Raw genomic sequence first — 12263 nt, 5'->3', positions numbered from 1 at the left:
CTGGTTCTGGGTGATGTAGTTCCTGGATTTGTGTATAAAAAGGCGGCTCCGATTCAGTATCGGCGTCACAGTTAGTTGGTGTGTTTAGAAGTTTGCAAGGAAGCCAAATATTTCCGCTAGAAGAACCAAAAATGAAAGTGAGTCAAAGGGATGTTGGGCAGTGAATTGGGAGATAAGAAGAACTGTTGTGGAATATCGAGGGATGAAGCATATTGGACAAGAAAACTAAAGTGTTATGAAGGACTATGAGTGAATGTGTCAGTATTATCTGTGGAAATGTACATTAAACCACTTCCCAAGAAAAACAAAAGAACAATAATAGTGAAGAGTACCAAATTGAACAAAATGAAGATGTTGCTTTGAGTTAAAAAATTCAGAGCTGTCGGAAAAGTTTGAACAAAAAAAAAAACTGAAATATAGCTAATGGAAGTGATCAAACATTTTGTCCGAATTATAAAACGAACCCATCAAACTTGGAGCATGCAGTTCAACTGCTGAGTTTTTGCTGGAGCTAAGATGGTCAAATATCCGACAGTAATGGATTAAAAGATTAACTTTTATTTGACGCTAATAAAATTTTATTAGTTTCAAAGAAATGTTTGGTCTTCTGTCATAGTTTAACTAAACATTTGAAAACATAACAAAATATATTTGTACCAACAGTGCAGATTTTGACAACAATAAAATTGATATAAGCAACAGAAGTGTTTCTGACAGAACTATGTATTTTAAAAACTCTGCAAGGCTATGAAAAGCACCACATTTCTTGGTCGTAGCTATCCAAAAATCCTGAGCTCTCCGAAATGAAAACTATACATATGAACCCCAGTAACCACGCGATCGAATAAGCATACAGCCTTATGCCACATTTACATACACCACAACCAGTTTTGTACTATATGATTTTGTGTATACTGAAATGCGCCATCTTCATGAATATATTGAGAGGATGTTTTGTTTCCGTTCAAGTCTTTTTCCGAAAATGTACAAAGTTAATCTTTTTCAACATTTATTCAATTTAATTATCATTTGAATGAATTGATAAGAAGATATTCAGCATTTCTCCAATAAAGACTCAATGTTGTAATCAGTAGCAATATTATCAAATACAATTATTTGAAAATTTTGATCTTGTCGGAGAATACAAGCAGAATGTTTTATTTTTCGAAAAAGCTATGAAGAAACATTTTTTTTTTTTTCAATTGAATGGTTTTAGAACATTAGGCATTACATTCGTTTTTCTACAAAAATTAATAAAATTTCAACTACCTTCTTATATGCACAATTTATTTGAATTAAATCTATTGACATAGGCCCTACAGATAAATAATTTATCAGCCTACTTTTCACCTATGAACAACATTAGGGCCTAATTTTCCTTCCAACGGTGCTAAAAAGTATCTACAAGTTTTCAGTTCTGTATTGAGGGTTGCGAGCTGTCCATTAATTACGTAAGACATTTTTTTGAATTTTTCTAAGGACTTCTGCACCTATTCTCTAAAGTAAGATTTTTGTATCAAAATTAAAAATCAATTGTATAACGCGTTGGAAATCTCAGACCCTCCATCCTCCCATAAATCCTTACATAATCAATGAAAAGTTCCTTTTTTAGACAAACTCCATCCAGAATGGGTCGAAAAAAATAAAATCCTGCTCGATAGTCTTCGATTTGGATTAATTTGGATTCGATTTGAACTATATGTTTTTGGTATGGTAGAATAAGTGTTCTGAGAAGAAGTTGTAGTGAACCGTTTGAACTACAAGAAAAAATATACACTGAAAATATATTTTATTTACTTCCCTAAAAAATCAAAAATAAAATTTAAATTCAAAATTACACAAAAACCCAACCTTAACATTTTTAAATTTTCACCATGGAATCTTGACAGTAAACCGATGCTTGAGACAAAGTTTCATGATGGAGATTTTTTTATAAATAAGAACAACTATTGGCAAATTTTAAAAATTTTGATTTTTTGTCAAAATAAATACGTTCTAATAATACAATAAGAATCTTGAAATGATTATAAACCATAATGATTTTATGGATAATTTCTCTGAAAGTAGCCATTTTCGAATTATATCGAGTTCAGTGCAAAAAATATTATTTAAATATTATAATAGGTCCTTTTCATCAGTTATTCGCGATTCTCCATCAAGGAAAATAAGAAAGTGGAAAGAAATATGGTCTTTCCTTTTATTTACATGTATGATGCAGTGATGTAGCCAGAAAGTATTTCTAGGAACAATAGGGGTCTTGAGAAGAAAAAAAAATTGACCAGCATACACAAAAAGAAAAACTTTTTCAAACTCCCCTTTTCTTACCTACGTCCAAAACTGCAAAACCATTCATATTGTTTATTGCAATACCAAATTATTCCAAATGTATGCATAAAACTGAAAAACAAGAGTATTTAAAAACAAACTCCGGATAATCGAGTCAAAAATTCCGGATAATCGAATTCCGGATAATTGAGTAACCGGATAATCGAGTCTCCGGAATCGGCCAAAAATTGTTTTTAGAATTTTTGCTTTAAATTATTTTTCATTTATTATTTTTGAAATTGAATGACATGCATTCAATAATATATGCACTCAACAATGCCTTAATCTTGTAAATGTCTGTCAAATTTGACGAAAAGGGATCTAAACAATATTAAGTTTAAAAGGACTGAATATTTAGTAATTTGTCGCTTTAATTTAAGTCATTTTACTTGCTTCAATATGTCGAACATGACGTAAGTGGGCCTTGCTTAGCCGAGTGGTTAGGGTACACGGCTACAAAGCAAAGCCATGCTGAAGGTGTCTGGGTTTGATTCCCGGTTGGTCCAGGATTTTTTCGTAATGAAATTGTCTTTGACTTCCCTGGACATAAAGTATCATCGTACTTGCCACACGATATACGAATGCGAAAAATGTCTACTTTGACAAAGAAAGCTCTCAGTTAATAACTGTGAGCAGGCTCTGACCTATGGACGTTATGCCAAAAAGAAAAAGAAGACATAAATTTACACGATTTTTTTTTATTGTCATCACTAGTTTAACTTCAATATTAATTTGTAGTTTGTCAGAATTCATTCTATGTTTTGCTCTAATAATTTACTTGATCTGGTTTTATGGTGTTATTAAATCATTCAATGAGCACTTCCACAGTTATTAACTGAGAGCTTTCATTGCCAATGTTGCCATTTTGTGTGTCGTGTGGCAGGTACGATGATATTCTATGCCCAGGGAAGTCAAGGAAATTTCCATTACGAAAAGATTCTGGACCGTCCGAGAATTGAACCCAGAAACCTTCTTTAGAAAAAAATATAAATAAAATGGCAGTTTATTTTGTCAAGACTGAAAATCCAATCCAACATCAACTTTAAAACATTGCTTGCTGGATTATTTAGCAACTATTTCGCTTAGGCCATTGGCTCGGCAAAATTCAGCAAAACATTATTGTTTGGATTCAGGTTTGTGTTTCGAATATTCTTCAAACCAAAAACTTGTCTTATTTCTCAGATGGTCCCAAAGGAGTTAAAATCCTCCATTTCCACATATATACTTGGACCAATTTGATATTCCACAAACTTCTCATAATTTTTTCGAGCTAAAGTCATCGAAATTAGTTTATAAATTATGTAGTTAGGAAATTTAAGTAAAAGTCTCTATTTTATAAAATAACAGAGCTAGTATATTTCTTCAAATTTGCATGCCATCAAAGCTATTGAAATTAATTAATAGATTTACTCAAACGGTGTTTTTCCCCCAAAATAACCGTAGACTTAAAATTATTTCTAGTGTTTTTGAGAGTATTAAATAGCTTTTTTAAGCAGTGTGGCCACTGAAGTTTGATAAAGTGAAATTCCGATTATAATATACGGGGGTTCTTACATGATTGATAATTAAAGCAGATCTTATTACAAATGTTACCTAAAAGTGTTATTCTTGTCAATTTCAAAAGTAAATTGTAAAAGTTTGAATGGTTTCGACTAATTGGGACATTAATATAACAATTGTTTTAATTAAATGAAAAAACCCGAATTTAGCACTATACCATTTAATTTCACTAGAGTTTGTATCCTTTGACAGATACGCGTATTTCGACCTCAAGGCCGTCTTCATGTTCTAGACTCGACGTGAAGAAAATCATCGTATGCACACATTATATATTTAAACTAGGTATAAACATAATTTCCTACCATTTTTTTATAAACATAAAAAATAAAAAAGAAATTAAAAATAAACTGTTAGAAGAAAAAATAATACAAAATATATACTGACTGTAACCGAATATGAAACCATTGTTTCAAAATTGCAACACAATCAGTAAGGAGGGGTCCGTAGTCGTGAGGTTACGCATTTCGCTTCATAAGCGGAAGGTCATGGGTTCGATTCCCAGCTCCTTCACAAAAAAACAAAACCCCGTCCAGCCACCAGAAGTCGCCGCACGGAGGATGGGGAGGACATCCATCCTCCGTCAGTATCAGATGGTGACTGAGACAATGGAGCAATGGACTATGGATTATATGGAAATTGATTGGACCAACAGCAGGGCACTCTCTTACCTGCTAAGTGTGAGAGTAAAAAGAGTAGAAGATAGTGATGTAAATATAGAATAGTTAAAAGTAGAATCTGTATCGATAAAGAAGAACTATGATTTCGGCACAGTGGCGGCCATGAGCACAGAGTGCCTTTCAAATAAACATAAGGAAAAAAAAACACAATCAGTGACATAAAAAGTTACGAGTGAAAACTAGTTTGAGTAACTATTCGGATAAAGTCGACAGCACAAACGATTTTTGTTAATCAGCCTTTTTAATTTGGTAGATCAAAATGCATTTTCAAAAACGTTCAGTTTTAGTTTTGATACAGATTTAGGATGTGACATGTTTGATCGAATGAATCCAACTTACAATTTTGGTTCGACTTCTTGACTCTTGTTTTTCTTTCGCTATTCCTGACCAATGCTATGTCACTTGCATAAACTCCTAGCAAATTCTCCTTCTAGTAAATTTGGCAAACTTACTGCCTTCTGCAACTCAACCTTCACGACTGCTTCGGCAATGTTCAAACCTGCTCGATACTATCTTTTTCTCTACAAAATTCTACTTAAAAGTTATTTCCACTAATAACTTTCCGCTCAACTGCAATTTTCGCACCTCTTCTAACCTTTATTTATTTTCTGTTTACCTTTCACGATGACGTTTCTATTGCATCTGTCATCTCTTCTCTTTCATTCTTATCTGTCGATGTCAACGGGTGCTCACTTCTCACGCCTCATCGACGCGGCAGTGCTGCCAGAAAAGTAACTTTTAACTTTTATCTAAGGTGTGACTCTCAAGAATTTTATTTTTTTCAAACATCATAATAGTATAAAAAATCAAAACATTAAAAAGCAGTGGGAGTTGCCAGGTCAGGTTGACACCGGGTTAAAGTCGGTTCAGTGTCGGGTCGATTATAAAAATGTGTAAAGTCGATGTCGCGTCAACGTCTTGTTAAATCCATCGTGCGGTTGCTTGTTATATTGAAAATAAACTATAAAGTCAAGCACTCGACACTGAAGAAGTCAGTAAGTCACAGGTGATATAAGCTTATCTAGGTAGATAGACAACATGTTTGATTTGATTAGGTATTTGCTCGCCTTACTAGTGATTTTAAGTATTTTATTTTTTTCTTTTGCAAAAATAAAGTGAAGAAACCGCTAATTGAACGTAAACACGTAGTTCAATTAGCGGTTTTCTAAAAATATTTGCTAAATGTATCAATCAGGAATGATAACCTACACTCTGGAGGTGTCTTGATGAGGATGTAGAAAATTCCATCATCGCCAGGGGCTTTCATATTAATAATAGTTCTCAGTCTCCCAGGAATTTTCGAAAACGTTCTCTTGAGTGCTTTCGAAATCCTGAGTTACTTGATTTTCAAATGGACTAGGGAAACCTATTTTAAAATTGCGCATTCAAATTACATAGCAAGTTTTTGAGCTTTTTCGCAATTAGTTAGATATAGTTTATTTTTCTATTTCAACGGCAGTATTGGCTTCTAAGTTTTTTTTTTTCAAAATTCAGATTGAGAAATTTTATTTTCAAAATTTTTGTTTCTTCATATGTTTTCCAGTCGGCTCGAAAACAATTGAAAGTGGAGCTGATGGGATTGTGAATCGCTCCATGGGATATTTGAAATGTAACAGACACATGGTCGCATTCAAAATCAGTATGCGTAACCAGTTGGCTACATAGGTGACTGGCGTCGGTTAGGACCAAATCATTCGTAGAAAGGTTTCTAGAAGAGGAAAAACAAATATAGAGCTATCAGGGTATTGAATTGAGAAATATCTTGAAGAGCACCCATTAAATAAAATTCTGCCGTTGAAATTTTAACAAGGTTGCAGGTATTTGGACACAAAGTGTATACAAAATGGGCATACAGTTTGTACTAAATCAAGTCCTTGGGGACACAGTTTAAACGTTACGAATTGTTTTAATGTTTCATATTCTCAACCAAAATCCTCATTTCCTACTCTTCTCCTCCCCAGGTCGCTGCCCTGTTCGTTGTGTTCGCTCTGGCCCTCGTGGCTGAAGCTCAACCCGCGTGGCCATGGGCTCCATGGCCTGCCGCGTGGCCCGCTGCTTGGCCTCATGCCGCCTATCCGTGGGCATGGCCAGCTGCCGCTCCAGCTCCGGCTCCAGTGGTAGCCGTTGATGCCCCAGCCGCTCCGGAACCGGTCGCCACCTCAGTAACGGCCACCCGCGGAGCTGTCCACGTTGCCCCTCTGCCCGGTCATGCCATCAACCAGCAGCAGCTGAATTTGGCTCCCGCTCCAGGAACTGCCTAGAACTGTCGACCCCCGAATGACGCCAAACGATACTCAGAAGTCAATCGCTGTACCCGATGCCATTTATTCCTGTCCACGCCGTATCATCTTTATCCTTTTTGCCTACTCTGAACTTTTAATGCGGATGGATCTATGAATAAAAAATGCTTTTTATTTTATTTCTCTATAAATGAATGGAAACAATCAGTTTTTGTTTATTATGCAAACAATAATGTTGAGAAATCCAACCATATCATGGGCGTAGCCAGGAATTCCATAGGAAGAGAGGGTTTCGAATGACCTCAAAATCATTCTTCTTCTTCTTGGTATTATGCCCTCACTAGGAAAGAGCCTCACAGTGGGACGAAACTGAAAATTGACGGTCAAAACCTCTTAGAGGCGTTTTTGCTCATAGGTGTCTTCGGGACATTGTTTTGAATTAGCATCCCGAGTAATAATAAAAAATAATTTTTAAATTAGACCAAACAGAACACCCGAGCAAAAAATATTTTCTTAAAAAAATTTTTTTAGGGCGATCATTGCTTCAGCAAAGTTTTAGATCTTTTTATTTTCAACTACTTTACTGAACATACTTGATATTTCTGACTTCGTTCTCACGGTTAAACTTTTAAATTTAACCTATATTACCATAAATATCAGTTTTTTGACCATTTCTATGCTCAATGTGCAATTTATGAGTTCTACAACATTTTATATGTTACAAAAATGCACAACTTTACCGAATATATCAAAGCTGTAACAACATCACATCAAAAGATATAATGAAATTATGGTAAAATTTATATAATTTTTGACCATTTTTCTATGCACGTTTCTCCTGAATCGGCACTTTTCGGCAGCCATACTTAAAATAGTTTGATGCCTCATTATATCAGCTAAAGCCCCATGGCAAAAGAATGATCGGGTCTCACAGGGCACATTGATTTTGACCATTTTTTGACAAGCATGGAATTTTATTTTGACATCAAATAGTTTTTTGACCTTTTGTGTGCTTACAGTGCAGTCAATAAACTTCTGATGTTCTGTTATTTTTTGTATCACAAAAGTCAATAACTGTGTCGAATGCATCTGTATAAGCCGACAAGCTGTAAAAACGTTGCATCGAAAAACATAATGGTTTTATTAAAATATATACTATTTTTGAGAATTTACTTGGTAGAATTCTCATGTATCAGCAATTTCGAGCATAAGTTAACTTTTGCTGGCACAACAACCTAATGGTTGAAAAATGAGAGGAATTGGGTTCAACAGGTGAAATTATGTTTCACTGTATATTATTATTATTTGCTCTTTGTCATAAAATATTATTTGTTCTTAAATTTTTCACGTGTTCATGCCCGAAGCCGAATTATTGTCGGCTACTACGATTTGATGCTAAAATTGAGCAGTTTTAGTATAACAAAGGTGTTGAATACATAGTATTCCTAATTTATTGATTGCACTGTGTGCATACAAAAGGTCAAAATACTATTTAAGAACGAAATTCCATGCTCGTCAAAAATGGTTGAAATCAATGTGCCCTGTGAGACCCGATCATTCTTTTGCCATAGGACTTTAGCTGATATAGTGAGGTATCAAAGTATGCTAAGTGTGGCTGCCGAAAAGTGCCGATTCAGTAGAAACTTGCATAGAAAAATGGTCAAAAATTATATAAATTTTATCATAATTTCATTATATCTTTTGATGTGATATTGTTACAGCTTTGATATATTCGACAAAGTTGTGCATTTTTGTAACATATAAAATGTTGTAGAACATGCCATGTTCAAAAATTACACATTGAACACAGAAATGGTCAAAAAACTGATATTTATGGTAATATAGGTTAAATTTAAAAATTTAACCGTGAAAACGAAATCAAAAATATCAAGTATGTTCAGCAAAGTTGTTGAAAATAAAAAGATCTAAAACTTTGCTAAAGCAATGATTGCCCTAAAAAATTTTTTTCAAGAAGATATTTTTTGCTCGGGTGCTCTGTTTAGTCTAATTTAAAAATTATTTTTTATTATTACTCGGGATGCTAATTCAAAACAATGTCCCGAAGACACCTATGAGCTAAAACGCCTCTAAGAGGTTTTGACCGTCAATTTTCAGTTTCGTCCCACTGTGAGCTTGCTTCTCAGCTTAATGTTCAACGAGCACTTCCGCAGTTGTTTACTGAGATCTTTCAATGTCAACGCTGCCACTTTCGCATTCGTCTATCGTGTGGCAGGTACGATGATACTCTATGCCCAATGGAGTCAAAGAAATTTACGTCACGAAAAGATCCTTGACCGACCGGGAATCGAACCCAGAAACCATCTTTAGAAAAAAATAAATAAAATAAATTAGCAGTTTTTTATTTTGTCAAGACTCAAAAGCCAATCCAACATCCACTTAAAAAAAAAATGCTTGCTGCATTTTTTAGCAACTATTTTGCTAAGGACATTGGCTCGGAAAAATTCAGCAAAACATTATTGTTTGGATTCAGGTTTGTGTTTCGAAACCAAAAACTTGTGTGTCTTATTCCTCAGATGGTCCCAAAGGAGTTAAAATCCTCCATTTCCACATATATACTTGGAACAATTTGATATTCCACAAACTTCTCATAATTTTTGACGAGCTAAAGGGATCGAAATTAGTTTATAAATTATGTAGTTAGGAAATTTAAGTAAAAGTTTCTATTTTATAACATAAAAAAACTCCAAATCTTGACATTGTTAGGTTTAAGCTAAGAGGTTCTCTTGTTGTATGGTTTGAAATTAGAAACACAATTTATCAGAACTTTTGAACAATAACGCTAGGGTGCGGGGTATATAATGCCATAGACTCTCCTAATTATTTTATAGTACTCGACATTCCTTTACCCGGTCTCATTTTTTTCTGAAATGGATCATAGAATTTTATCAGAAGGATTTAACAGAAATATGTTTAGTCGTGGTTTAACTACGGTCAGTTCTCTATAATTCGATATTGAATAGACCATCGGGTTAGGGTGGCATCAAGTTACAGAACACATGACCATTTTTTCTCTAACCGCTTTGTTCTGAATTCCGAACAGTCCCATATTCCGAACACTGGTTTTTTTTTGTATGACGATTTGGAAGAAATATTTCGCTGAAATATGTCATCAAATTATAACGAAATGGCAGTCAATTGCATTAAACTTCCGTCTAATTTAAACTTCGTTTTATGACTACTAAACAAAGTAATCTGAAAATAGCATTCAAGATACATTCCTTCATAAATTGTTATCAACTATCTGGATTGAATACCACAAAGAACTTTTGAGGAATCTATAGGGAAATGTCTATAAAAATCAATAACAATAAACCCTTTTTTTTGTTTCTCTATAAATAAATGGCAAAAGTCAGCCTTTTTATTTTGTTTATAAAAATAATGAAACTTTCCACCCTATCGAGGACTCATCGCGAGTAACCTTTTCAGCATCGTTGGCGCCACGTACCGATCCGTGATGTAACCCTGCCCATTGACGAACACATTTGGCTTGATCCACGAATTTGGCTCCACGGGTGTGTAATTGATCAGTGAATTCGGTTGAGCCTGATAGTTCATGAACTTTGGTTTCTGCAGAAAATGGTCCCAAAATGTCGAGCTGGGCTGATATAGCTCAAACGGAAGGTGATTTTGATATGATTCCACGTCCAATGGATAATAGGAATCACCTTCGGCGAGGTGGAAATCCGTGTGCAGATGGGGATCCAATTCCAACTCGGTGTAGTAATGACCTTCTATCGCTGTTATGGCTACGGCAAAGGTGATCCACACTGATGATGTCTAGAACGAAATCATTTTAAATGGTGATGATTTGGTTTTTAATAAGAAGTATTTGTTACTTTCATGCTGTGACGTGAGTTGCCTCTTCTGAGCCACCGAACTTGACGCGATTGCGACCTGTTGAGTTATGTTGGCTTGTGACGCTCAGTGAACACTTTTTATTGGTTCAACCGAAATTTGCACCTCTAATCGGATGCGCCTAGGTCAATCAATTTAAAAGGTGGGAACTGAAAACGCACCGCACGACAGTTGTTGTTGAGGCTACGCCGGAGACCGGATACTATGTGTCTGGCAAGTTGGTCTTGATTGTTGGCAGATCGGGTCTATTCGAATGGTTTTATTGCTTCAAATTTGGTTTAACGAGGGAGGTCAATGGTCAATGAAGTGGTCAATTCTCAGAAAATGGGCGGGTTAAACGGCGCCATTTAATCCGCTATAGGTTGTTTCTTCATATTTTTTTTTCTTGGAGTGTAATTCAAAATGGTAGAGCATTTTGTTTTAGCTTAAAAATCCTCAAGTCATATTACAATGTTTTTTTTTTCTTCTATTTTCCAAACACAAAACATTACCCACAAATAGCTAGGTACAGAGTTTTTTTTTTATACGCAAAGCAGATATTTTTTGTGAGGAAGAGTTTTTGTGTTCCATTTCATGGACCTCCAGATTTTAGGGGCTCCCACACTATTGGACAAATACACATAAACAAAAAAATTGAGTGTACGGTGAATCGTCAATGAGCCTTGGGTCGTAAATTGAATCATTACGTAAAGAAAATTCGTGTTACGTAAATGATATTCTCTCCACGAGTTTCAGTTAGTATGTGACTAGTGTGACAAACTGTGTACAAAGCTATGCCACCCATTTGCTAATTTGCCTTGGTGTTCTAGGTCAACCATGAACTCCGTGGGAAACAGACATATAGATCTATGAGCGTTACCAATAATGTCTTGAAAGCCATTCTTTTCATAAGGTGGTAATAAGAGCAAAAGTTCCAACAAACAACAATATGATGAATTTCTATAAACAATACTAGTATAATAACAGAGTTTTTTTTTTGTATAATATAAAGTCGTGAAGCGTTTTCACTCTAATTATGTTATAATACCTTAAGTTGGTCTCTATTAGGTTTCATATTTAACCAAATAATAGTAAATCAAAAACAGGTCGAGGCATTATAGCTCCATTTGCTATGTGATTGTTCTGGGTGAGGTATAGGCACAGCTAAAGCAATCAAATGTATTCTCCGGAGGTTTTGGTACAATGACTGTTAAATCTTAAAGGTCGTCAGATCTGCAAGTGTTGCGATACAGGCTTATATGGTTCAGTTTTACTAAGTTTTGTGTGAAACGTTTATTTGATGCGATTCAACAACTCCTCAGAGTACAGATCTTCTACTCTACCAGTTATGTAACAAAGGTTCATAGATAACAATTATAATTCAAGTTGTGAATTCAACAACCATGTAAGAAAAAACCTGGAGTTCGTAGACACAAAAGTCAATTTGGACAAATTGAGATGTAAAATTGTGAAAAATAATAGAATCGCTCTGGTGGGCTTCGATACCACGACACCCAATACGCTATACTGGGCGCGTTAACCAACTACGCTACAGAACGGGTAACGGTTCTGCAGCGCATCGGCCAACCTGAAACCATAAACCATA

At 35.0% G+C, this 12263-nt stretch overlaps 2 protein-coding genes across 2 annotated transcripts; one reads left to right on the top strand and one right to left on the bottom strand.

Annotated features, from left to right (window-relative positions):
• Positions 1–7009, top strand: LOC110677060 (adult cuticle protein 1-like). Its single transcript, XM_021847654.1, has 2 exons — positions 1–137; positions 6524–7009. Exons 1-2 carry the CDS (start codon positions 132–134, stop codon positions 6821–6823), a joined length of 306 nt encoding a protein of 101 aa, XP_021703346.1. The 5' UTR covers positions 1–131; the 3' UTR covers positions 6824–7009.
• A 3145-nt stretch (positions 7010–10154) lies between these two features.
• LOC110676047 lies at positions 10155–10780 on the bottom strand. Its single transcript, XM_021842529.1, has 2 exons — positions 10660–10780; positions 10155–10600 (listed from the first exon to the last, which is right to left on the bottom strand). The coding sequence occupies exons 1-2, from the start codon at positions 10663–10665 to the stop codon at positions 10217–10219; spliced, it is 390 nt and encodes a 129-aa protein (XP_021698221.1). The 5' UTR covers positions 10666–10780; the 3' UTR covers positions 10155–10216.
• Positions 10781–12263: the final 1483 nt, after the last annotated feature.

The sequence above is a fragment of the Aedes aegypti genome, chromosome 2, assembly GCF_002204515.2.
Source record: "Aedes aegypti strain LVP_AGWG chromosome 2, AaegL5.0 Primary Assembly, whole genome shotgun sequence".
NCBI lineage: Eukaryota > Metazoa > Arthropoda > Insecta > Diptera > Culicidae > Aedes > Aedes aegypti.
Note: the sequence above shows the minus strand (reverse complement) of the source record. Positions and strands in the feature narration are given on the sequence as shown.